Source organism: Misgurnus anguillicaudatus, chromosome 19 (assembly GCF_027580225.2).
Source record: "Misgurnus anguillicaudatus chromosome 19, ASM2758022v2, whole genome shotgun sequence".
NCBI classification, from domain to species: domain Eukaryota; kingdom Metazoa; phylum Chordata; class Actinopteri; order Cypriniformes; family Cobitidae; genus Misgurnus; species Misgurnus anguillicaudatus.
In genome coordinates, this window is record NC_073355.2 from 32763952 (window position 1) to 32791598 (window position 27647).

At 36.5% G+C, this 27647-nt stretch overlaps 1 protein-coding gene across 2 annotated transcripts in view; it reads left to right on the forward strand.

The window, feature by feature from the left end:
- The window catches only part of crhr1 (corticotropin releasing hormone receptor 1), a 173463-nt gene that overhangs the window by 130579 nt on the left and 15237 nt on the right, over positions 1-27647 (forward strand). Inside the window, exons 1-4 of one of the 2 annotated variants that reach the window (XM_055194467.2) lie at positions 3822-4292; positions 14205-14325; positions 22812-22965; positions 23314-23374. In XM_055194467.2, the coding sequence (XP_055050442.1) occupies positions 14296-14325; positions 22812-22965; positions 23314-23374 (245 nt within the window). In that variant the 5' untranslated portion in view covers positions 3822-4292; positions 14205-14295. Of the gene's footprint in view, positions 1-3821; positions 4293-14204; positions 14326-22811; positions 22966-23313; positions 23375-27647 lie in introns of those variants that run through there. The other variant, XM_055194465.2, reaches the window with a different exon arrangement.

Here is a 27647-nt window from a genome sequence, read left to right on the forward strand (position 1 = left end):
TAAACAGTTCGATATGCAGACAGACTTTTGTATTTAATACATGGAGTGAAACCATTTTATGATTGGCATATGTTAAATGTGCATTTATACTTTTGGCAGATGCTTATTGTGCATTCAAGCTAAACATTTCTCATCAGTATGAGTGTTCCCTGAGAACCGAACCAACGACCTTTGCGTTTTTTTAAAACAAATCTCTACCAGTTAAGCTGCAGAAGCATTTTTAAGAAAGTATTTTAATAGGTTTTGAAAGAGCTATTAATCCGTTACATTTTCCTTCAAATTTTATTAGAAGTTTGTGTTTCATTTTATAGTAATAAACATAAGTATTTCTTTAATGTACCAAGAACCAAATGTACGTTTTTTTTCTTTAATGGTATAAAAGCCTCATCAGAGAAGTGGGTTTCTTTTCTAATAAGTAAAATGGCTGCAAATTAAAAAGTCCAAGGAATGATCATAGCTATTGCAAAGCTATTATAGGATAACCGCTCTAATCATCAGCCTTTTAAAAGTTTTCTGCAGCCTGAAATATAAATCATTCATAGGTTCTATCCTTATCTGCTTAGTTATACTTTACTCTTGACAAACTGAAATTGGTCTCATGCTTTCTGTTCATTAAGGGGAGAACCGGGGCGAAAGTAACGTGGGATGAAAGATACAAAGCGATTTTCTCAGAGCCCGACTACATTTGCATTCCAAACTATGACAGCATCTTTAGCACGGAACCCTTGACAGAGCTGACAAATATTGTGTTATTTCGTCATTGTTATTTCGTCAATTTCAATTCAATTTTATTTATAAAACTGGATAAACGGATAAGGAGATTAAAAGGGTTCCACCGTTGGTCAGGCATCAGCTAGTAGATCAGTGGTGTAAAATAAAAGTAAATCGGATTTAAATGTCAGGAGTTCCTGTCGCTGCTAATATTGTTGAATTATGTTGAAAATTTATATTATTCTAATTTGATTTAATTTAATTTTCATAGTGTTTATTCTCAACAATTTAAGCTTGTACCGTCGAGTTGCTTTTGAAACATCTGAGAAAATATGAAATGAAAATATAATTTCATAATTTCATTGTGTTTATTTATATATATATATATATATGTATCTCTCTCAAGGGTTTTTCTCCTCCTAGGAGTTTTACCACAGGGCTTTTCTCCTAGGGGTTTTTTCATTCCCTGGAGAGTCAGCCAACATTGGCTTAACTTAGCACTTTCCTGTAAATGTTACATTCAGTGGCGGCGCCAGGGAGGAGCTAGATTGTGCTGTAGCTCCGGCTATAATATCCATAGCACCCACCCAGCACCCCCAAGAAATGTCTGTAATTTTTTATATTTTTATTTTAATGTCATGTTTGAATAGTGTTTTCATGTTGTTAAAAAAGAGTTACATAATAATTTAAAAATATATATTTAGCTAAAATATCATGACGCCCAAACAGGTGATCTTCTTTGGCCAATGGGTGCAGCGCCCGGTGAACTTTTGACCTTAATTCACAGCAGGTTGTTTTTGATAGCGAGTTTTTAACCAGTAATCTGGCACTTTTGGCTATAAATAAGGAGAGAACGAGGACCCTTGACAGCGTCAACATCATTGGTAACATTGGCACGTATGGTCACCCTATGATGCTCCAACAATAGAAACAATGCTGATTCATCAGTAGTGTTGGTAACTGGCTGTGTGATTTCGTGATCTGAGCATTTTAAGCTGAAGCGTGCACAGCGTCTGTTGCTGCGTTTGCTGCTCCGTTGTATTCAGGGCAAGACTGTGAAATATTATTTTCAGAGGTTTACATTGGCAGGCTTATGTATGTTGTATCTAGCCCTTGTGTTAAATACTTTTACATAGTCGTGGAACGAGTATAGGCTAGTTAATGCGGGCGTGTACGCGTGTATAAAGGGTGGTCCGATGCGACCTCCTTAATGAAACGCCCCAAAATTTAAAACACCTTCTCTTAAGTGTTGAGCATCCCCATAGCACCTGCATTAGAAAATCTCTAGACCCGTCACTGGTTACATTATTACTACGCTCGCTTGTACGGTTTATTCTTAGCTGCTGTATTCTGCTTCTTATATTATCCATCGGATTTTCTGTGTATTCCCCTACATCTATTCATGTAAAGCTGCATTGAAACAAATAACAATTGTAAAAAGCGCTACATAAATAAAATTGAATTGCATTGAATTATTTTTTGCAAAGATAAATGACAAAATATGTTTGCAGTTACATATTAACAAGGTCATAGTCATGTATATTTACTAAAAACAAGTCTAACACACAAATCTATCTTGTTCTTTTATGTTTTGTTCGTTCGCCCCAGCTGACAGGGTCAAAAGCACTTATTAACAATTCACTATGTTCAAAGTGAAATTATACTGATGTCGTTTTACATTTGTTCAAAATTCCACCTGGTCTATCAATATAGACCACACTTGTGAGTTATTGACCACAGCAAAAATACATCTTTCTCTAAAACATTATCTTTTAAGAAGTTTTTCTGAAAATGGTATCCCCCTGCTCTCCCCTATATCTTTATACAGTATACATTATGGATATTTTTAAAATAGATTTTTTTTACAAACAAACCTTACCAAAAACAATACTGGTGTGCATCTTGAGACAGAACAATGGCACTGACATATGTTAAGTTATGTCAGGGCAAGTTGTTTTTAAATTATAGCAGCTCAAAAATTCATTTTAGTCTGAGACTAGGATAAGCCCTGTCTGGGACAGCACCCTTAAAAGTACAAATGTTAGTAGTCCTTATCTTCGTAAGGTCAAATTTCTAACTGACATGTCATACAAGTTTGTATAGTAGCCCCTAATCCCTGTCTTTGACTGCACAGTGAACCAGACATAATACACACATCCTCTTTAGATAGGAAGCAAAGGTAAACAACTATTAAGATGAATTTCTTTTATCTAAATCCTGTGAGCTGAACCTCATCATCTCTTGTTTGTGCTCGTTGATCGGGGTGGGAGTTTATCTATCAGACAATGTTTTTCTCATCAGAGATGGATTATTCACCGCTTGATTTTTATGTAATGATGAACTATTCGAGTCTTTCACTTGTGCGTGACGATATCTCTGTAGTTTCTCTTGCAAAGCAATAATATTAAATGGAAAGCAAATAACGACTGCTTGCTAAAGGGATTCTGAGGTTTTTACTAACAACACAAAACTGTAATCTCACACTCGTCTCCTGTCGAGTTTCAGAATAAATCTCTCACACTGTGCTCTAATTTGTAGACTTTGTAATCTTGGCAAATCTAGGTCAGGGATTTCGCCCATCACTTCGCTTCAGAAGACATTTAATAACTGTATGGATTAGTTTTTGATGGATGGATATGCTTTTTGAGCTGTAAGAATGTACTATCCAGTGTCATTATAAATCTGAAAAGAGCCAGGACATTAATATAACTCAGATTGTGCTTAGGTGAAAGAAGAAAGTACGATCATTTTCATTTTGGGGCAAAATACTTATTCCTTAATGCTATGGTTTCCACATGGTTATTATAAGAGGGACACGAAAAAGATGTTACAGTGAATATACAGTATTATTTTAATTATTGCTATAAAACTGTTTAATTTCTTTTTGGTTCTGGGTTGTTTCAAAACATTGCTTTATTTGTTATGCATCCCAACCAGAGATACAGTACAGTACTGTACACTGTAAAATACTTTGCTGCTTTAAATTGTTTGTTAAATCAACTCAGATTTACAAGTCATCTCAACAGAGAACTTATAAAATATAGTTGAGAAAAGTCAACTTAATTTTATAAGTTATAAGAACTCACCTGTAGTTATAAAAACTCATCTCTAGTCAAGATAAATATTAGTAAGTTGATATGACTTGTAAATCCAAGCTGATTCAACAAAATATTTTAAGGCAGCAAAGTATTTTTTACAGTGTAGTAATATTGCTTTGGGTTGGGATTAACTGTTTGACCGACCAATAGTAAGCAGTATTTTTGCAATTCTGTCCACTAAAGCCAGTGATGCAGAAATGACATGCTTCATCTTTGCTCAGCAAAGTCTCTTGAGCTATGAAAGTGCAAAACACACACATACACACACATATACGATCACCCAGCCCTTCATGTCCAGATGATGTGTGGCCTTTTCCTGTGTGGCTCTTTGGGAGTCGGAAGCTGGTTTGGGGCATAAAGGGGGAAGGGTGAGAGAGCTGGAGCTTCTGGGTGGACGGAAACAGGGTCAGTCACATCGCACTGCAGTAGAGACAAAGTGGACTCAATCCATGTGTCATATTTACTGGAGAAGGTCATTGGGAGGTGAGATTCACTCAAAATGTCATTGAGCTTTCGTGAGTTGGAGTACACACACTGATTACACTTTATTAAGAAAAAATTAAATTAAAGAACAAGTAAAGCCTACCCAAAAATGGTCCTCTACGCTTTTTTAAAGAATTATTACATAGCTTCACACAAGTGTGTGTGTGCGTGGGTACGCTTGTGAGCGTACCACCCGTAACTAATGAGACAGTAACGTCAGATTTAGCTGCTCAGTGAGTTATGTGAAGGAGGTCAGGGAACTGCGGAAACATCGGATACTGTTAACAGCTCCGAGCTTGTGTTTTTCTACAAGGGCAGCACTGGCCTTACAGCTGTTCTTCCTCCAGATAAAAGTCTTCTTCTTTACCCGCTCTCACTATGTGTCCGCTTTTATCCATCACACTAGGAACTGTAAGTGCTTATCAATTAATTAGGTTGGGGATTTAAGTTCACCAAAATGTATCATTTTGCAGCTTGACGACCCCAGTCCCCATTCACTTTTATTATATAGAAATAGACATTTATCGTTCTTATACACAATAATAATAATAATAATAATAATAATAATAATAATAATAATAATAATAATAATAATAATAATAATAATAATAATAATAATTTGTTACATTTATATAGCGCTTTTCTCAGTGCTCAAAGCGCTTTACATATGAATGGGGGAATCTCCTCAACCACCACTAATGTGCAGCATCCACCTGGATGATGCGACGGCAGCCATATTGCGCCAGAACGCCCACCACACACCAGCTTATTAGTGGAGAGGAGAAAGGGTGATATAGCCAATTAGTATGAGGGATGATTAGTAGGCCAATGGGCAAGTTTGGCCAGGATGCCAGGGCACACCCCTACTCTTTTTCGAAGGACATCCTGGGATTTTTAATGACCACAGAGTCAGGACATCGGTTTAACGTCTCATCCGAAGGACGGAGATAACTATATTTGCATACAAACTGGTAAAGAAACTCATCTTTTTGTGGTAATTTATTTATTTAAAGTCAAATTTATTGTTTATTTGTCTATGGTGTTGGTGTTTTTAATATGCTTTAAAAAAAACATGTGCAAATTCATTACTGAGTATTTTCTCCATACAATAGAAGTTTACAAAGACATGTATACTAAGGGCTAGATTTACTAAACAAGGCAAATTAGCATGAGAGTGAAATTACAAAAAGCGCCAATGGGAGTGGTAATATCTGTGGGTTATTTACTAAAAAGGCGCAAATTAAATAACACAGGCGCAACAGGTGATTTCCATAATAACCAACGCAATCTACTAAGGGCAGGGCAATAGTTCAGGGTTGCAAATAAGCAGAGCTGATGAGGTGCGCGTGATCTACTAACGCCTGATGAGCTTGAGTTCAGCACCATCTAACTATGAGGCTGTTTACACTTGGCATTAACATGCGTTTTGACCGCGTCCACTTTCGACCATTTTCAACCACATTCAGAGGTAGTCGAAACCCCTTTCGATCGGATTTCTTTTGTATTGTAAACGCACTGTCGCCACACGCGACCGCCTTCTCTCCGCCCATTTATCTAATCTGAGGTACTGAACACAATCTTTTACGTCTTTTCAGACTTCTGCCGCGAACCTACGGTGAAAAGCTCTATTTTTAGCCTTTCATTGATAAAACTAAAGTGGCTGATCTCCGTAGTTTCGTTTTGAAAGCGTGTGAAAGTTGCGCGATCCTATTTCATCAATTGCGCTGAAAATTCAGAGAAAGCTCTAACATATACACGTACAAAACACTGTGCAGCATGTTTACTTGCTAAACAAGCAGTGGACTTAATATTAGTTCTCGTCCATATAAACTCATAATTACTCCCGTTCGCGTTTGAATGACAGCGGAGAGACTCGCCCACTGTCTCGACAGACCACCCCCTGACAGTATTCAGGACAGAAGTGGTCAAAGTGGACAAAAGAGACGGATTTAAATACCAGGTGTAAACGTGATGTGTCTCTCTCGTCCACTTGTGATCCGATCGACGAAAACACATCTTAACTCTTTCACCGCCAGCGTTTTTAAAAAAAAAAGTTGCCAGCCAGTGTTTTTCATGATTTCCACAAAAGTTTAATGCCTTCCAGAAAATGTTCTTCTTTAAATATAGTGTAGCTTAAATATATATGTCAACTCTTATCACCATCTCAGCCTTCACAAATCTCTGAAGCTTGCAATTATCATTCCTGAAACTCCAGAAGATTTCCCATCTGTCACCAGGAAAATTACATCATCATTTTCACATTTCATCCATACATTGTGCAGATGCCCCCTCCCCGCTGTTTATCGCAGATAGTTTTAATAGGCAGGTGTTTATGTATCCATTCGTAGACTTCATTTTACTGTCTAAGTGCATCTGAGATGTTTTCTTGTAAATTAGCAGTTTTCAGACTCTTAATGGATTCTGCCAAAAAAACAGTATTTGTGAATTGCCTGATGCCGGGATTAAACAGATTTGAAGCGAAAGTATTTGATGAACGTATAATACGCGCAGAGAGCAATCGGTTAATATCATTATCAAATTTTTGACAGAGGTGGCATTTAGCGGCTTTTGCATCTATAAGCTCGCCGATTATAGACTCTTCATGCACAAAAATGTTTTTATTTTATTTTATATGTTAGAGTATCTAGTCTAGGTAAGTAATAGTGACTTTATGTCTGTATAAGAGAGAAGCATGGAGAGCACAAGAAGCATGCTTTTAATCTTTATCCAATCTTAGACCTCTAAAGGAGCTCCTCTCTGATGTCACTTTCACGACATCTAATGTCTTTGATATGTTATCATTAGAGCTGAAAGAGCGTGTATGTCACAGTGAAGTCTACAGTACCAGCTCAAAGCTTTTCCATTCATCTCAATGGCATTTGCTGTGATGGCTCAGGACCCTTATAGCTCAGTTCTGTATGCAGGTTTTTAAGCAAACCATCTGAGCAGTACCTTTTCTGACTCATTACTATGGAGACACAGAACAATTCTGATTGGCTGATGACTATAAAAAAGCTGTGTCTCAAACCCTTCGGTAGCTATACTGAGCAGTTATGTCAATAGAAAAAAAATACGCATTTTGTGTCCATCTGAAGTTTATCTGTTCATTTTTATGCTTACAATGTATTTTGTTGACTGCAAATTACAAACCAGTTCGTGTGGATTTTTATAACTCAATCTGGGACTAATTTCGGAAGTTGCGGCCACCGGAGGTCACATTTATGGGCCATTGTGGTCTCATTTAAGCAGCCGTGATAACTGGCAAGAATCACACAGACCAAAACCAGACATTTCGACACGGAGGGCGCATTTCAAAAAGACATGGGCTAGATTTCTTGTTGGGTGAACTACAGTGCTTCTTCTTTAGTTGCTATTTTAGCACATTAATAGTGGGGTTGATTGTAAATTTAAATCCCTTCTGATTTCCTCTTTAAATTTATCACAATATTCTGGAGATTCTAGATGGACCTGCCTATAAGTCGAACTTACAGTATAAAGGTGTTTTTTTAAACGTATTAAAATTTTTTACAGGAATTTTGTTCTCTTTATCCTTTTTCAGTCATTAAAGCATAGGCAATAACACAAAGGCAGACTTTCGCTGCATGTCATAATTTGTTGCCCTGCGTCCCACATTCATAATAAATGAATTTCCACACACTTTCATCTTCCTGCTGAGATAAATGCAGAACTGAGGAGAATTTTAATTGAGTATTCATGAGTTTTGTGCAAGGGTGAACGTGCGAACTGTATGCTCATGAATGTCTAGTGAATGTGTGATGTCTCTGGCACGAAAATTCAAACAAGAAGCTTTATATTTAGAAAGATAATATCAACATTTTAGTTTAATTAATAATTTAAAAATTTATTAAAAGATAATGATCTCACAATTTTTAAAATAACAAAAAGTGAATTGTGTCAGCAGCATTCTGCTCATCAGTGGCGGGCGGTGATTTCTCTTTCCGAGGGGTGCGAATTCAAAATATGTGTTTGGAGTGTCATGTGTGTTGCTCGTTATGTCAAAATATGTGTTTGTTGCGTTATTTATAATAAAAGAGATGCTCACGTTCACAAAATACCCGCCAGATACTCATTTAATACTAAACTCTGATTACACATTAGATTAAGTGAGTATCTGGCAACCCAAGCATCTCTTTTATTATAAACCCCTTTTGACGGTTTGTGCAGCAGGCACATGTTTTGACAAGAAGCATGATGCACATAGGTTCACATAATTTTGACATGATGAGCCACAGACGTGACAGGCTTAATACTTTGTGACGAGCTGTCCAAAAAGAAGCTCATATTGCGATTGCAGTGCAAAAGGTCATGGGTTCTAAGCCAAGGAAAACACATACTGATTAAAATGTATACTTTGTAATGCACTGCAAGTTGATTTGGATAAAAGCATCTGCATAAAATTTGCATAAATTTACATTTATATATACACTGCAAAAAAATGCAGCATGAAGTTAAAACAACTTGGTTATGCAAGTCAGTTCAACTGACTATTTTAAGACATGTGATAATTTGACATAACTTAGTGTATAAAAAAGTTGAAATTAAAGTAACATAAAAATGTACATATATGTTGATTTGATATCATTTTTACAGGTTAGCAGTGCAACTGTCATGGGTTCAATACCCAGGGACACACACACATACTGATAAAACAATTTATACAATAAATGTCCTGTCACTTTGTACAAAAGTATGTCTGTGTGTAAAAAAAATCTGAATTACTGGCAGGTGCAGTAAAACATCAACTGTGTCTTTATAATAACTTAGATGTACACTGAGTTGGCATATCCTTGGTGTACAAATCCGATATTTATTTTAGTCCTTGAAGCTTTTCTTCCATGTCATCTGACAGAAAATGTGATTGTTTGGGGACAGAATCCTTAAAGTGACACATTAATAGCTTGAGGTCAATTCAACAAAGCCTCATCTCTTTTTATTCTTTCTATTTTACATTCCCTTCCTTTGAGCTGTCAACGTTAATTGGAAAAGAGGTCAGAAGCTCAGACACAGAAAGAGAGATGGATAGTAATCTACCTTTAGAGGGAATCAACTGTGATGGCAACATTACGGTCCTGTCTAACAGTCTCTCAGATTTAATAGAATCAATGAAAATGATGAAATGGGTTAAATGAGTGATGGAAATCGTATATATCTCTTCACCATCCCTTAATAACCTTAACAGTTTAAAGTTTCAAAAGCAAAGAGAAATGATTCAGGCAGCATTTCTTTGCTATAACTTTGCTTTATGCATGCATGAAGAAAGCAGTGGCGAGGCTACATAATGGCCAGGGTGGCACTGGCCCACTCAGATTGACGGTTGGGCCACCCAGTCAAAAGAGACACAAAATATTTTTGTGGAAAGCAAAAGAAATCATGCATAAATTATATCACTCTAATTCGGTAATAAATAACTATTTATATAGAAAATGTATCATTTGCATGTGTTTCTAAACCTTGCAAATGTTAACATTTAAGCCATTTTAAACCATTTGAATGCAAGATGATGTTAAAGTGAGCAGTTTTCTGTGCGCACAGACGCACACGCATACTCAAAATGTATAAATCATAAGCGTGCACACGGAAAAGAGCCTTTCAAAAAGCATGCAAACACAGAATCTCTATGCGCTTTACAGGACACATACATGCAAAAATTATCTAGAAATATCACAGTCTTGCAAGTATTCTCATAAAAACAGTCAGTTATGTCTTAAAGTGAACGCAAACAGTTCAGAAAGAAATCAGATGTGTGTTTCATTACAGGTATGGATCCGTGCTTATTCAGTCTTATGGTGCATTCACACCAGCCGAGGTAGAGGTGGCAAAAACGCGCTATTCACGCGTAGTTGGACGCTTGAGTTTACTCGCTTCATTCACATGTGAAAGCCACGCGTGAAATTATAGTCATTCGAGACATTCGTGAGGAAATTCGCATCATGGGAGGGGCTTCTGAGACTCTGCTCGCTTCCTGTAATCATGTCACTACTACAGCAAGGTCCTGACTGGTAAACATGGCGTGGAAATTCCGTCGAAGTTCAGATTTTTCAACTCGCGCGTTTCCCGCGACAACGCTCAATTCGCACCGCAGGATGCATAATCGCGTCTTTGCATTGACTTAACATGTAAATCACTCGCGCTTGCCGCCTCTACAGCGTCTGGTGTGAACGCTGCATTAAACTGCCAGTACCCTCAATAAATCTGTTAATTCAAATCTGTAATCAAATATGTAAGGAAAATCACTTCTGTAGCTTTAAAAATATTTATTATATTTCATTTATAAAATGAAAAAGTCAAAAAAATTTAAAAGTTTTATTAAATGTTAAAACATTTATAAAATGTTATAAATGTTATAATTCATTTGATTATATTTTTGTACCTAAATAGCACTGTTTATTTTCTAAACATATTTCCACATGCTTATAATTTTGTGATTTGTTCTTAATTTAATTTTCCTTATTTCCCTCTTTTTGTTTGATTCATGACTCAAAAAACGTAATGTAATCCATTTAAGCACTACTATATTGTAAAATTATGTTATTTGAGAGTAGGCATTGCGGCCCACCCTATTTCACAGAGGTCAACTCAGTTTTAAATTTCTGTCCTCGCCACTGGAAGAAAGCCAAGCCCACTTTCCATATGAACTGTAAATGTGCCTTAGAGGATCATTATGAGGCCAGAGATCATTATGGAGATGACTGCACCATACCCTGACATCTCTGCAGAGAGGGTGAAGCATCTAAACTAAATTTACACATTAGCCTATTTTGTGCATGCCCTGGAGTATGTTGAGCATTATGAGGATTTTTCCTACGGTGAAAGTGTCATTTGTTCTTTATGAATTTTGCAAAGTTCTTAGTTTTAGCAGAAAACACCATTCCTTTCAAGAATCAATTTGACTATGTTTTAATATAATCTTGTGTTCAAATCTTGATGTTACAATACATGTTACAATAGGAGTTTCTGAGAACCTGCATGTAGTTTAAAGAAGGTCAATTTAAAAGGTTTATGGCATCAAACTGTATCTTTAGGTAAGAGTTTTCATTTTATAATTTTATCCAGTTTGTTGCTCGTCTTATTAAGATAAAAGCTTAGATTTAGAGGTATCTGATCAGTCATGAATACTGAGCCTAAAGCTGATATTGCAGCCAAGTTGACCTTGCAGTCGCAGTAGTGTGATTATTATGATGTAACAAAGGAAAACAAGAATAATTGAATCAGCAATAAAAAGGGTTTTTTACTTAAAGGAAATGAGGCTTTTTCCAAAGCAACTGTACATGCAGGTTATACATTTTATCAGTGTGTGTGTGTTCCGTAAAAATCGATCCCTAGACCTTTGTGTTCCCAGCTGTGCTAAAAGGAAATTGAGAAGTGTTTTCATTGCCAGCTGCCATGCCTTTCTGCATGCTAAGACTCTAGATGCTTTTTTGCCATCAGCAGTTAAGTGTGTTTGTAGATCACATATCCTCAGAACAAAGTACAGAGGCCAAATAAAGGTCATGACAAATTTTTGCACGGTTTTTCTGTCACAAGGCAGAACAAAACACGGCCAGTGTTTAAATTTTAAACAGATTTGTTGGTGGAAATAGAAGCTTTTAGAGAAATGCTGTTTGCATTAACACACTACAGTAACCCTAATATAGCAAACTTAAATATTCTGTGATAAATATTCTTTAGCCTGTCTGTGTTTACCATTAAGGTGAACATTTCTTTATGAATTTATCAATCTGGCTTTACAAATGCTAGTCGGTTCATTCAGAGTGAGTTTGATTTAAATTTTGTGACCTGCTGTATACTGAGACTGTTTCAACTCTCATGGTTTTTGTAAAAGAGATTCTTCTGTATCCTAAAATCATTTAGATCTCATTTGATTAATTGTGAAAAGTATATTGACAAAGCAATACAAAGATGTTGATAGTGATTATCAGGACAGTGTGTTTTTATGATATGAGAGCTGATTATGAAGTATGAATTAGATGCATTACACAGTTGGTGTGCTATTTGAAGATAAACATAACAGAGGCTCTGATGGGAAGACACACAGAGGAAGATCAATGGCACACTATAGCCAATAAAACAACATGAAATCTGATGTTTAATCATGCAGCAGAGCCAAACAACATACAGCACACAAACATAACTTATGCCTTTATAAACAATGTCGTTTATCTAACAACTAACTTTCGTTCTTTCTTTTTCTTCATTCGTTCTTTCTTCATTTGTTCTTATTTTCTTCCATTCTGTATTCTATTCTATTCTATTCTATTCTATTCTATTCTATTCTATTCTATTCTATTCTATTCTTTCTTTCCTTCTTTTTCTCTCTTTCTTTTTCATTCCTTTCATTATTCAATCCTTTCTTCCCTTCTATTCTATTCTTTCTTTTTTCCCTTCCTTTCTTCCATCTTGTCTTCTATTCTGTTTGATTGTTCTTTTTTCTTTCTTTCATCCTTCCTTAACTCCATCCTGTATTACATTCTATTCTACTCTTTCTTCCTCCCTTTCTTTCTTTTTTCCTTTCTTTCTTTCTTTCTTTCTTTCTTCTACTCTTCCTTTTTTTCTTTTCTCCATCCTTTTATCTTTTTTAACTCTTCCTTCCTTTTTTCTTTATTCTTTCTTCCATCCTGTCTTCTATTCTTTTATTTCTTTTTTTTCCTTCCTACATTCCTTCCTTGCATTCTTCCATTCTGTCTTCCCTTCTATTCTATTCTGTTCTATTTTTTCATTTTTCTTCCTTCCTTTCTTCCATCTTGTCTTCTATTCTTTCTTTCTCTCTTCCATCCTGTCTTTCCTTCTATCTTATTCTATTCTTTCTTTCTTTTTTCTTCCGTCCTTCCTTCCATCTTGTCTTCTATGCTATTTTTTCTTTCTTTCTTCCATCCTGCCTTTCCTTCTATTCTTTCTTTCTTTCTTTCTTCCATTATTCCATCTTGTTTTCTATTCTGTTATATTCTTTTTTCTTCTTTCTTTCATCCTTCCTCACCTCCACCCTGTATTCCCTTCTATTCTATTCTTTCTTTCTTTTTTTCTTTTTTCTATTCTTCATTTTGTCTTTCTTCTATTCTTTCTTTTTTCTTTCTTTCCTCCATCCTTTAATCTTTCTTAACTCCTTCCTTCCTTCCGTCTTTTTTCTTTATTCTTTCTTCCATCCTGTCTTGTATTCTATTATTTCTTTTTTCTTCCTTCCTTCCTTCCTTCCTTCCTTGCATTCTTCCATCCTGTCTTCCCTTCCCTTCTATTCTATTCTTTTTTTCTTCCTTCTTTTCTTCCATCTTGTCTTCTATTCGTTTTTTATTTCTTTCTTCCTTTCTTCCATCCTGTCTTTCCTTTTATCCTATTCTATTCTTTCTTTTTTCTTCCTTCCTTTCTTCCATCTTGTCTTCTATGCTATTATTAATTTCTTTCTTTCTTGCATTCTCTATTCGATTCTATTCTATTCTTTCTTCTTCCTTTTTTCTATATTGTCTTCTATGTTATTCTTTCTTTCTTTCTTTCTTTCTTTCTTTCTTTCTTTCTTTCTTTCTTTCTTTCTTTCTTTCTTTCTTTCTTTCTTTCTTTCTTCCTTCCATTCTTCCATCCTTTCTTCCCTTCTATTCTATTCTTTCTTTTTTCTTCCTTCCTTTTCATCCATCTTGTCTTCAATTCTATTTCTTCTTTCTTTCTTTCTTTCTTTCTTTCTTTCTTTCTTTCTTTCTTTCTTTCTTTCTTTCTTTCTTTCTTTCTTTCTTTCTTTCTTTCTTTCTTTCATCCATCCTGTATTCCCTTCTATTATCTTCCTTCCTATCCTGTTTCTGTTTCTTTCTTTCTTTCCTCTATCATCTTTATTTCTTGCTTTGTTCCCTGCTGTTCTTTCATTTTTCTCTCCTCCTCCTCCATCTTTCTTTCCCCCATCATTCTCAGGAGTATCCGGTGCCTGAGAAATATCATCCACTGGAACCTGATTACGGCGTTTATTCTGCGGAATGCTACCTGGTTTGTTGTTCAGCTCACCATGAATCCAGAGGTGCACGAGAGCAATGTGGTGAGTAGACCAATGCACCCCTGAAAACACACACGCCTCTCTCCTATTACATGTCCTGTCAAAACACACAAACATTGAGCACATAATCCATGTTCCTTCTAACAAAACACACACGCCTTCTCTATTGTTTAAATCCATCTATTGTTCGCACTCAATATGTTCCTCCTTACCTCACTGTATCATTTCACAAGCATGGGTTTCTCCCTTCATTAATTGAATTGAAAACCTCTGACCCCTGGAGTTTAATTTCTGCGCTTTTATAACAGAAATTAAAGCCTGATTGGTTTCAGTGTGTGTGGTTTTGTGAGCACTAGATGTGGGTGTATGGGAGGGAATGCAAACAGCTTGGCATCTTAGTCACCATACAGTGTGCCTTGTAGAAAATTAATCACCCTTCAGATTTTTGGGCCTCCTTAATCAACTCATCTGTGCTGGGTTATTAATTCATCTACTGTCATGTCAATATCAGTCCCTAAGGGTCCTTACCAAGCGTGCTCTAACCGTAAACACTGGATTTCACATTCATGCTCATATCAGAATTTATAATGCGCACAGCCCTTGGAAGGTATTAGAATTTGTTTCTAGCGAGTCTGACCTTGATACTGCATCTTTTGTTGTTGCCAAAGCATCATTTTTGTCTTTGTTTATCAGTGTTTCGCGCAAGGCAAAATGAATTGCCTCTCTATGCTTGTATTGTGTAGTCGTGCATTAGTTCCACCTGAAGTGTGTTACTTTTTAAAGAAAGCCAAAAAGTTGAGGGGTTTTTAAGGTGAAGTAATTAAACATTCTTGCAGGTCTTTGTCTAACAGCAGTGGCCTAATTCTCCTACTTGCTATTCAGTGACGGGTCCAAAATCTTTTCAGGTTTTTAAAGCTGCAATCTTTAACGTTTTGCCTCTTTGTCGCCATCTCTGTTTCAAATATAAAATGACAGGTTGTAATTCTACATCTTTACGTGGGTTGAAATTCGGCTAGCACAGTGGCTCATTGGGTAGCACCATTGCATCAGAGCAAGCAGGGTCCTGGTTTGAGCAATTGCATCAGAGCATCCACCTACTCTGGTTTCCACCCACAGTCCAAAACCATGCAGGTTAGGCCAAATTGTCCTTACTTAACTTGTGTGTGGATTTTCACCATAAGTATAGCCATGGATGCTGGAATTGCATATGAAATAATCAAACAAATAATACCACAATCCTACACTCACTAAGAAAGGATGTATAAATTTTTTACACATTTTGTATTATGCTATTTAAAACATGATGTGTCATTTTGTGTTGATTTTGTGTTATAATAAATAAAAGTGACAACACAAGATGTTAAAAGTAACACAAAATGTGTTGTTCCAATAATAACACAGAGATGTGTCTATTTTGGGAAAACAATTGGTGATAGTTTAGGGATAACACGCTAAAGTCGTTGTCCCAGAATACACACATCTCTGTGTAATAATAACAACAACACATTTTGTGTTACTTTTAACGCAACTTGCCACAAAACGCCACATATTGTGTTAAAAGCATAACACAAAAAAATTGTAAAAAATAAAGACATTCTTTCTTAGTGAGTGGACACTGGTGTACAGTAAAAAAAAAACTTTTCTTAATAATTGTATTGTAGTTGTTTCTGTCATATTTATGCACCAGTACACCAAGACAAATTCATTGTACATGTAAACCCGCAGTCCTTTGCAAAAAAGATTCTGATATGGGTTGATGTTGAATCACGTCAAATTGCCATTTACTGTGAAATCCAACCTGACAGCTCAAATTATAAATCATTATTATTATTATTATTATTATAACCTTACCCAAAAAATGTTACAGATTGGAGCTTTAAAACCAGTGATATGTGGGCAAATAGCTATGGTATAAAATGGACCCATTTCATTTTTACCCAAATTTCTCATAAAAAAAAATATAATAATTAGGGCCGGCACTCGATTAAAAAAATTAATCTAATTAATTAGAGGCTTGTAATTAATTAATCGAAATTATTCACATTTTAATCACATAAATATTTGACCTGAGAACATTGAGAAGTTATTTTTTCACATGGATTTTTAGTATACCATGAATAATGACTGAATACATAAGCTTAAGCAACAAAATATTGTTTATTTTTGTTCAACCAAGTCGTTGTACTCGGAGTCGGGCTAACGTCCACGCTAGCTGCTATATGTTTTGCATTGAGATGATACTTGAGGCTCGATGTGCTGCGGTGATATGCGAATTCCTTGTTGAATAGCTTACACACAACCATGCTCTTATCGACGCTTTCATCCGTTCGTTTTTTATAAAAAAAAATCCCATCCACGGGCCAACCAAAGAGATCTCATCAGCTTCTTCGTTCATGTTCACTGTGGTTTGTTGTTGTCTGAAGTCATGAACGCTAGTTGGTGCTCCAGTCTATTCGGTCTGCCGAAACTCATCCAATGAGAAATGTTCCGCGGTCCAAAAATAAGTGTGATTAAAATGCGTTAAAAATGTTTAACACGTTAAAGTCCTGGCCCTCATAATAATATATTATACACTAAGTAAAAAGGTAAAAAGTTTTGAAACACTTGACTTAAATGTTAAATTTTAAAAATGTGAAGGTGTATGGTTAAGTGCTTGACATTACTTTCATAGACAAAAAACATACCTGTGCCAAACAGACTAATTACGGTTATTAGAAAACAAAAGTTGTATTAAAAAAATGTCAATTTTTTTTGTAAATGGCTTAGGGCAGGGTTCCCCAAATCTTTGGTGAAGCTTTGGTGTGCACACCCCCTAAACCAGGGTTCCCCAAATCTTACCCTGGAAGGCCGGAGCACTACAGAGTTTAGGTCCAGCCAAACTTACCCACCGGTGATTTTTCTAGTGATCATGAAGACCTTGATTAGCTTGCTCAGGTGTGTTTGATCAGGGTTGGAGGTAAACTCTGCAGTGCTCCGGTCCTCCAGGGTAAGATTTGGGGAACCCTGACTTAGGGTGTGTGCACACCAAAGCTTTAAAACGCGCCAGCTTTCTTTAGATGAGCGCTTTGGTTGCTGTGATACTTCTGTTTTGTTTATCAGTCGTTGTAAGATGTGCCGGTTGGTTGTTGTGATATTTGTCCTGCCCATCCTCCACTGTGATTGTGTGGCCATGTGAGAACTGACATTGACAAGCTGAGCTTTTCACCCAAAGTTTTATATTTCTCAACTCTCGAACGCCGAGCGGTTGCTTTTAGCTCAAAAAAAAAAAAACGCTAGCTGCTGGCTTTTCTGAAAAACGCTGAGCTTCCATTGGAAACAGTTGAAAACATAAAAGCTTTGGTGTGCATGCCCCCTTAAGGGGGTCGCATAACAGAGGGTAAGCATCGCGTAAGTAAGGGATAATGTAGAGGCAGCCCGTAGTTATCGGGAAATAAGCCCCGACAGTGTGATCAGGACCCAACGCGAAGCTTATTACACGGCTACTTGCCACATAAGAAAAAAAACTGGACATGAATATGAATTTTAAACATTTTATTGGCATATTTGTTTTAAATTAACTTTTTTATCCTTCCGCGAAACTTTGCACAGATGCACAAAATGATCGTAATACCTTATTAAGATCCTCTGCTTCATACTTGTGTGTCTCCATTTTTTTTTCTTTTAGCCAGTCTTTGAGAAGTTTTAATGCCCATTCTGTATTTTTTTGTGTGTTGGCTTCGTAGCTGTCATGCTCTATTTTGTCAAGTACAGTCTCAGTAAGCTCTCTGTGTCTTTGTTCGTTCTTCTATTCACTGTTTGAATGTTTTGTTTTTTCCGTACATGTTAAAATAAATGTCAAAATTTTCCATTCTTAATTGTGGTTGTTCAGTGTTTGTCACAAGATGGCGCCAAACAGTAATCTTTGTTGGCGCGGAGGGATTTAAAACATACAAGTAGTACCGGCTATGCGTTATTACTTTGGAGCGGTTATTATTTGAAAAGAACGAACCTGCAAATGTCTCAACTGACCAATCAGAATCAAGCATTCCAGAGAACCGTGTAATAAAAAGACAGAACACATTGTATTCTATGAATGTACGCACACCGGCAGCGGCTGTCCGCTGTGACTCTGGACACTGCTGATAACATTAAATAACATCATATTTGTCCCAAATTGTTAACGATTAACATGTCCGAGTTGTCCTAGATGCGACGCGGCGTTGCACTTCTCATCAGGTGCGCGGCCCCCTTTAGACTAAATAGTGAAGGGAAAGCAGCCAATTTAATCCCAGATAAAGTCCTTCAATATTTTTTAAAAATCATCCTAAGGTGAAACTTCAAGAAGCTTCTTGATAAAATGACACGAGTACGGTTTTTCAATTTCTAGACAAAGGGTGGCTGCACTTCAGATGATAAAATATAACAGTTTTGATTTATTTTGGATGCTTTTAGTCACCAACATAACTCCCACAGTTACATTTGTGTTATGCCATAGTGGACCAATTTATTATTATTTTGTAATATATAAATATAAAAAACATAACTTAAGAACGAAAACAAGAACTTCAAAACTAGTTTTCGAAAATTGTAGTGTATATCTTCTAAACACTTCACAAAATGAAATGCATGAATTGTGGTTACGACTAAAAGAGTCGAAAACTATGTTTTTCTTTATCTGGAAGAATCCTTTAAGTGTTATTGGTGTCCTTCAAGGCTGCCTGAAAAACCCTTATTTAATTTTAACAGGCATGGTCACTATGAATGTGCGCTGCGTAAAAATGTCTACTTTTGTTTTCCACCAGAAAAACATGCATGTTTAAAGGTGAATAAAAATAATTGAACTTTCAGATGAGGTTCAGTTTTGCCTATTAGTGTCCAATTAGTTGCACGTTGCATCTATTTAGAAAAAGCTTTTTCTGACCAATTTTATATTCCCACTGAGGGTTTTACAGCACATTTAAACAAGCACATTTATTGTGTAAAATGCTACTTTGTGAAGAATTTACTCGAAACCAGTTAATGAACAACACTGTTCAGTAAACAACTGCAACATTAGCAATAAAGAGAGAAGCTTCTCTGCAAGGTCCTAAATTCTTGTCACACCATGGGACTTATAATGAAATGCGCTGTAAAACTGTAGACAGACGTAATGCTTAAGAAATACTTCTCTAAGCTGGAGGACTTTATGACTCCAGGAGCTTTTCATTTTCATCCCTCTATTTCACATGTTGAAACAAAATCGTTAACAAAGAATATCATTTCATATATGGGCTATTAGCTGGCCAGTTAATGCCCGGAAAATATGAGTCTTCAATAGTTTCTTAAGCCCACAAAGCTGAAATGAGTGTTAGTTTGGATTTCTGTTTCCCTAATAGTCTGCGGGAGAGGGGGAAAGTGTGTCACTCCTTTTATGGCAAATAACTTTAACTCTTTAGGTGTCACCTCAGTCATAACTCAAACTGTAATCTTCAGTCTAGTGCTGAGAGCGACAGATTTTTATCTTCTCGTGGGACATCTTGACAGAGCCTAGTCATGAAATATGGTCAAAACAATGGAGATGCCTGGAATTAAACAGTGGGGTACAAAAGCCTTGGACCACTTTGAAAATCTTTTTGTTTTAGGTTTATTTAAAGGACAAGTTCGGTATTTTACACTTAAAGCCCTGTTTTCAGATTGTTTATGATGAAATAGAACGGTTTTGACTGAAATTTGGACATATGATGCTGGACCGAGAATTTTCGGGTGTTTCTTGTATCACCTCCCACCCTCACAATGGGTTTATAGGTGCACAGTAACAATCCTTCCTAAAATGCATTAAACTTTCGTTTACAAAGACGTGAAACTCACCGAGTGGTCAGGGGTGTTCACTGTTATGCTCGCACAAAAATCGCTGCAAAAGATACTTTCCAACAGGTTTTATCATAGTTTTGTACAACTCCATTGACTTGTATTAGATGTGCTGTGAGGTACGGTATTACTCCGCACCGGGAACTTTGTTTGTATTCTTGCAATTGGCAAAGGTGGATTATCGCCACCAACTGGGCTGGAGTGTCTATTATTAAAGCTCTCAACGGAAGAATATACGGGTGTGAGGCGTTTGGAAAAATAGTCCACAAGTTTACAATGAATGCTAAAACACCTGTTGGAAAGCATCTTTTGTGGCATATCAGTGAACACCACTGACCACTCGTTGAGTTTCACGTCTTTGTAAACGAACGTTTAATGCATTTTAGGAAGGATTGTTCCTGTGCACCTATACACCCATTATAGAGGTGGGAGGAGAAACAACAAACACCCGAAAATTCTCAGGCCAGCCGCATATGTCGAAATTTCTGTCAAAACCGTTCTATTTCATCATAAACAATCTGAAAACAGGGCTTTAAGTCTAAAATACCGAACTTGTCCTTTAATAGATCTAGTGAATAATGAAGTATAAGTTTATTGTGAAATGTTAACTGTTAATGGTTTACAAATAGTTACCAGATGTCCTACACTGTCAGAAAAAAGGTACAAAACTGTACATTTTCTGTGATGGGGTGGTACCCTCAAATGTTAATTTTTATACCTATATGGATATACAACACATTGAAATGTTGTAGCTTTTGGGGTACAATATTATACCCTATAGGACCTATTGTGTGCCTTAAGTAACAATTTTGTACCAGTCAAATTTTATGCATACAAAGCAGTTAACTGTACCTTTAAAGGAACACGCCAACTTTTTGGGACTTTAGCTTGTTCACCGTATCCCCCAGAGTTAGATAAGTCCATACATACATTTTATTATCTCCATGTGTGCTTGTGCAGAATTCAGAATTGAATTGAGAATGACTCCTAAATTCCAATTCAATTCTTGAATTTCAATTGAATTTGAATTTATGTCAAAAACAGGATCTAGAATTACAATTCGAATTTGAATTAAAGGAAGCAGAATTGCAATTCAATAGAAATTCAAAGAAATTCCTATACATATTATACAGGAAGTGAAGTGTTAAAAATGAAGCTTTCAGGTTATGTCAGATATGATTGCATTACATATTCTATAAATATATTCGTTTGTACAGATTACATTAACAGGAAATATTTTCCCCCAGCAATTAATCTAAAAAACTCTAGTCACATAACAAGTAATTAAGTTTGATTTTTTTGCAATTGTAATTTTATGGAACACGATGTAACATGACTTCATTTCCCAGAATGCTTTAATTTTACCAAGTATTTAAAATGGTTGCCAAACAATTTTCCAAAGGAACTTTCCTAACACTGAATGTATGTGAGATTCTTTCTGTTGTGTGACTGTGGAATTTCTTTGAATTGCCACGAATTTAATTCCACTTCCTGTCATTCCAATTCAAATTCAAATTCAACTTCCTGTAGGGCGGAGTCAATTCAATTCAAATTCAAATTCATGAATTGAATGGAGGCCAATTCTGAATTGTGCACAAGCCTGGTATGTGCCGTAACTCTGTCTGACACACCCACTGCTAGCCTATCTTAGCACAAAGACTGGAAGTAAATGGCTCCAGCTGGCATGCTGCTCCCAATGAGTTACAAAATGATGCCAACATTTTTCTATTTATATGTAGTGATTTGTATAGTCACATCGTGTACAAATAACAAGGTCATATGAGACACATCCTTTAACAGTATACATACTGGGAACTATATCAGAAGACGAAGCACTGCTACTTGGGCGAAGTGATTAGGGCATGACCTTGTTATTTGTATATGCTGTGACTATACAAATCACAACATATAAATAGGAATATGTTGGCGTTATTTTGTCACTTATTGGGAACAAAATGCTAGCTGGAGCCATTGACTTCTAGTCTTTGTGCTAAGCTAGGCTAGCGGTGCTAGGTTGATGTAAGTCTTAACCATGTCTGTGAAAACCCAGCTTTGAAGTCATTTTTGTTATTTACTGTTTTCTGCATAAATTAATGTAAAGAACATTCTGTGAATATATAACCTTGATATACAATGAATATAAACTTGTAAAGCTTTAGCATAAATTTCACAAGAAGGGTCAAATGTAGTGCGCTTAATGAATCGCTTTTGATCTTCCTGTACAACTAAATGTAATATTAAACCTACACAATTTCAGATGGACAAACAGAAGCTCATGAATAAAGAGCTTTGATTTTGGTTGTGACCATATGTAATGGCTCCTGAGAGGTGTATCGCGCTTCGGATGGTGCTGTCATGAGAACTCATAGTCCTCTTCCTTTCATCATACACTTCTATCCAAATCTGCTCCATCCCAGAGCCTTGTTTCAAATTCCCTGTCCCACTCAACTCATCTCTAATGTCCATTCTCTTGGAAAAGGCAGGTTTTGTACTCCCTGCTTGTTATTTGAATTGGGCTTCAGCCGTAAAGAGTAGCACACGCACACATACCAAAGCTTTCATTTCCCAAAGCTGTTGTAATAAAAGCAGATTTAAAACAGCAAAAGCTAACAAGAACTGACATAGTGATTTCCTCGGGCTAAATTCATGGCCGTTTTTAAACATCTAAGTGGATTTTCTCTTTCTCATCTTGTTTCTCTTAGATCTGGTGCAGGCTGGTAACAGCAGCGTATAATTATTTTCATGTGACCAACTTCTTCTGGATGTTTGGAGAAGGCTGCTATCTCCACACAGCCATCGTACTGACCTACTCCACTGACAAACTGAGGAAGTGGATGTTTATCTGCATAGGCTGGTGTACGTATCCCGTGATAAAATAGTATTTTGCGATAACCCATATGACGCATGTAAAAACATAAAAAATCACATATCTGAAATTTTTGGACGTGTTATGCATTCACTGCCAGTTCCAGAAGTACTGTAGATGATTACTTTAATGAGGACTGCTGCTGGATCAGGTTTACTTCTTAGCTGTTGCAAGTTAATTATGTAAAAAAATATGCCTTGCATTTTCTCATTAAAAATTAAATGGTACATTAAAGTCACTGCCAAAGTCTTATCTCTTTCCTTTAATAGGATCAATTATACTGTTTGTGTAATGTCTTTGATTTTCAAAGTAATGAGACTGTTTCTGTTTTTCAACAGGTATTCCATTTCCAATTATCGTTGCATGGGCCATTGGAAAACTTTACTATGACAATGAAAAGTATGTTTCTCACTGTATGAATCATTCTCTTTCTTCTAGTTTCTGTCTTTTCTAATGTGTTTTTACATTTGTGTATTATTTGCATTTACTTTGTTAATACTGTATATATACAGACACACTCACAGATCGCCTCACACGCAATAAAAGCAATTACAGGTTAATTTCAGTTATCGCTTTCAGTTATCTCTGTCATCTACACAAAAAGATGTGTTAAAAACAACAATCAGTGTTAGTTTTGGGACTACACGCTAAATGTGTTGTCACATGTCTCTGTTATTGGAACATATTTTGTGTAAGTTTTATTTATTTTAACACAAAATGACACATAGGGCCCTATTTTAACAATCCAAGTGCATAGAGACAGAGCGCGGCACGTCATAACCTGAAAACCACACCCACCGGTGGGGGGGAGACAATCCATCTGTCTCCATTGACTTTGTATTGCGAGAGGCCGCCTCCTTGTCATTTCAGGCTTATAACAAAAAACAGAATAATGCCTGAAAGCTGCTGTGTGACAGGATGTACAGGCCAAAAAAACAAGAAATAAGTTTTTATAAGCTTTCGACCCCCAAAAAATAAGCGTTTAAAAAGTAACTAAACCCTAAACCAACTTTTTTTAGTTAATGGTCTGTAAGAAGATGCTTATATATGGTGTAAAAACGTCTGAGTGCTGCCCTCTTCAGGTGGAACGGTGGCTACTGCAGTTGAATTTTCCTGTTGGATGTTGGGTCAAAAAAATACCTCGGGACATAAGCAGGTTCAAGCTCACCACGCCCTTGTTACGATCTCACCACACACTTGAGCTTAGTTCGTCCCCTCTATCTCCGTTGGGATCTGCCCATTTTTCTTGCATTTCAAATATTGCCAGTGGGTGGAGTCAGTCTCTGACCAGGGGTTTAGTTACTCTTTAAAGACACAAAAACAGGCAACTTTTCATAGTACTACTATTAGTAGAACTGCACCCACTAGGGGGAGACATAAGCCTCTTTCACACAGTAATTCTGTTAAATTACCATGAATTTACCAGAATGTATTTACAAGTAAATACAAAAATGTGCTGTTCACACATGCAGTGACGTTCCGTCTTTTTACCAGTAAGACATCATTCACACATCAGTATCAAAATACCGGTAAACTCAGAGAGAAAGCGGAAGTTACCTGTGGCGCGCGGCCGGCGAGCTCCGTCCGTTTCGTATTTGTAAACGGCGGGTTATGACTTAATATCCACGGTCCGTATTTTGTTGTTTTCACATCTGTGGCAAACGGTCGCGAAGTTGCTCGTGACCAAACAGCGTTAGGCGGCGTCAAACGGAACCTGCGCGTTTGCACAGTAGGCTTCACAGATGGTGTGCTAAGGACGTCGGCAATTTGGCAATTAGATGGTAAGCTGTTTTAAACAACTTTGGTGAAGAAATGTGGATGTTAACTTCAGGTGTGCTCGACTTTTAAGCAACATGTGTGTGGAAACGTCCGTAAACAGTCTGGGGGAAACCGCGTCACCTGTATAAAAAACTTTCTGATTGGCCCGCCCGATCTGTCAGCGCGGTCTGGCGTCATCTAAATGCCGGTAATGCTATATTTTTCGTTCACACACAGCGCTTATCGGTAAATTACCGTTAATCTTACAACCTGTCTTACTGGTAAATTGGGAGCACTGATTTACCGGAAAGGTTCTGTTCACACATGACATGTTAACTGCAATTTACCAGTAAATGACCAGTAAAGACTGTATGTGTGAAAGGGACTATAGTCGGCGATCCACTTTTTTCTCCTTAAAGGCTGGGTTTTACGTCTCAGCAGCTTATAAAAACGTATTTCTGTTTTTTTGCCTTGTTAGCTGTACATCCTGACACACAGTAGCTTTAAGGCATTATTCAGTTTTTTGTTATAAGCCAGAAATGACAAGGAGGCGGCCTCTTGCAATACAAAGTCAATGGAGAAGTTGAATTGCCCCCCCCCCCCCCGGTGGGCGTGGTTTTCAAATTAGCATAACTGTGCGCTGTCTCTATGGTCTAAAGCAGTGATCTAAAAGGTTGTGTCCGAATCCACTTTTGCTAATTCTTAACGAAGGGAAAAATGGTTTGTGCGCCTAGTGCACAGTCTAAAGGGGTTGTTCCTATTCTCATAATGAGTAATGGGTGTGTTTTTGGCATAACGTGCAATAAACCAATGAGCGTCTCAGCTCCCATCCCCTTTAAATGGCAGTTGCGCTCGCACCATGCCGATTCCCTATTTAGATGGCGGAATTTGTAAACTGAAAAACTAAACATTAAGTTGATGTTAAAAATTGGTGTTGTTTTCATTTGTATTGAAATTTTTTTTTTTATTAAAACCTAAAAAGTAATTTTCTTTCAGTCATGGAAGTAAAAATAGTAGGATTTTAATTGCTGTAAATGGATGGATAGCATATATGATCAGTGTAATCTAAAAAAATAATTAGCAAATTTGCAAGAAAAGGTTTGTACTTTAAAAATATTTGTAACAAACAGGAGATAAAGAATTTACAAATGTGTGGAGAGCAGGCTTGTGCATAATTCAGAATTTCAGAATTGGCCTCCATTCAATTCATGAATTGGAATTTGAATTGAATTGACTCCGCCCTACAGGAAGTTGAATTTGAATTGGAATTGGAATGACAGGAAGTGGAATTTAATTCATGGCAATTCAAATAAATTCCACAGTCACACAACAGAAAGAATCTCACATAGGCCTACATTCAGTGTTAGGAAAGTTACTTTGGAAAATTGTTTGGCAACCATTCCAAATACTTGGTTAAAGTAAAGCATTCTGGGAAATGAAGTCATGTTCCACAAAATTACAATTACAAAAAATCTAACTTAATTATTTGTTATGTGAATAGAGTTTTTAACATTAATTGCTGGGGGGAAACATTTTTTTTTAATGTAATCTGTACAAGTAATTCAAACTAATATAATTTTTAGAATATGTAATGCAATCATATCTGACATATACTGAAAGCTTCATTTTTAACACTTCACTTACTGTATAATATGTATATTAATTTCTTAGAATTTCTATTGAATTGCAATTCTGCTTCCTTTAATTCAAATTCGATTTTTAATTCTAGATCCTGTTTTTGACATCAATTCAAATTCAATTCAAAATCAAGAATTGAATTGGAATTCAGGAGTCATTCTCAATTCAATTCTGAATTGTGCACAAGCCTGGTGGAGAGTCCAAACGTTTCAGCACTCGGACAGTGCCATGCGTTTTTTTTTTAAGCATTTCTTAAAAAAAGTTCTCATCTCACCATATCCACAGGTACAAAGTCATCATATACAATAAATCTGTGAGTTATCATAAAAAAAACATTTAAAAATAGATGCAATATTTGCATTTGTTTAAAGCAAAACATTTAATTACTTACCAGGCAACAGGTGAAGCAGTCTTCTTCTTACACCTTCTAACGTCTCATAATTGGTCCTCATTTATGTCCAAGAGACTCAATAATAAACTTTTACATTTTAATCCTTTAATTTTTCATATTTAAAAATATTTGTGTGCTGCTGCGCTTCCATGTGTGTGATATGCAAACCCGCATTTTCCTCCTGTTTATAGGCACATATTACTAAAGCGCTCTTTAAATAACAAAAACAATATTGCGCTATTGATTTTAGACTTTAGACCAGGTTTTAGTTGGTCAATGGCGTAGTCTATTTTAGTTGCCTGAAAATAGCAACATGCCAACAATGCACCTGAACACACCTTATGTTCAGTCCAGAACGCCCATGGGCGTAAAATTGTGACAACATGGCGCTAAACGTGAAAATGATAACTGTGCCGGGTTGAAACTAGCAAAAGATATTAGCATCGCGCATTGTGCCATGACAGGGCCCTTAATGTGTTAAAAGGACACATAATGTGTTAAAATGTACAAGTCCTTTCTTGTTTCTGGTCATTAAGCAATTGATCCAGAAAAGTGTATGCTCCACCATTTAAAAAATCAATCAATTATGGGAAGTAATTTTCTAAAACCAGAAAGCCTGGGCAGTTTTGCAATATAAATTTTATTTGTCTGCATGTATGAGCTGTTGTTAATTAAGGGCTCTGGGCCTCTACAGAGATTAATGAATTTCCCACACAAGTTCAGAGAGTCTCAACAGAGTTGTAACAGCTTACGGGTCAGGACCTTAAAATGGATCGCAGGTCTGTTCACAAAGAGCAGGGAAAAACTAAATTTGTTAAATGTAAATAAAGTCCAACTAACTGTGTATTTGTGCGTAGGTAGTGAATTAATATGAGAACACGCATC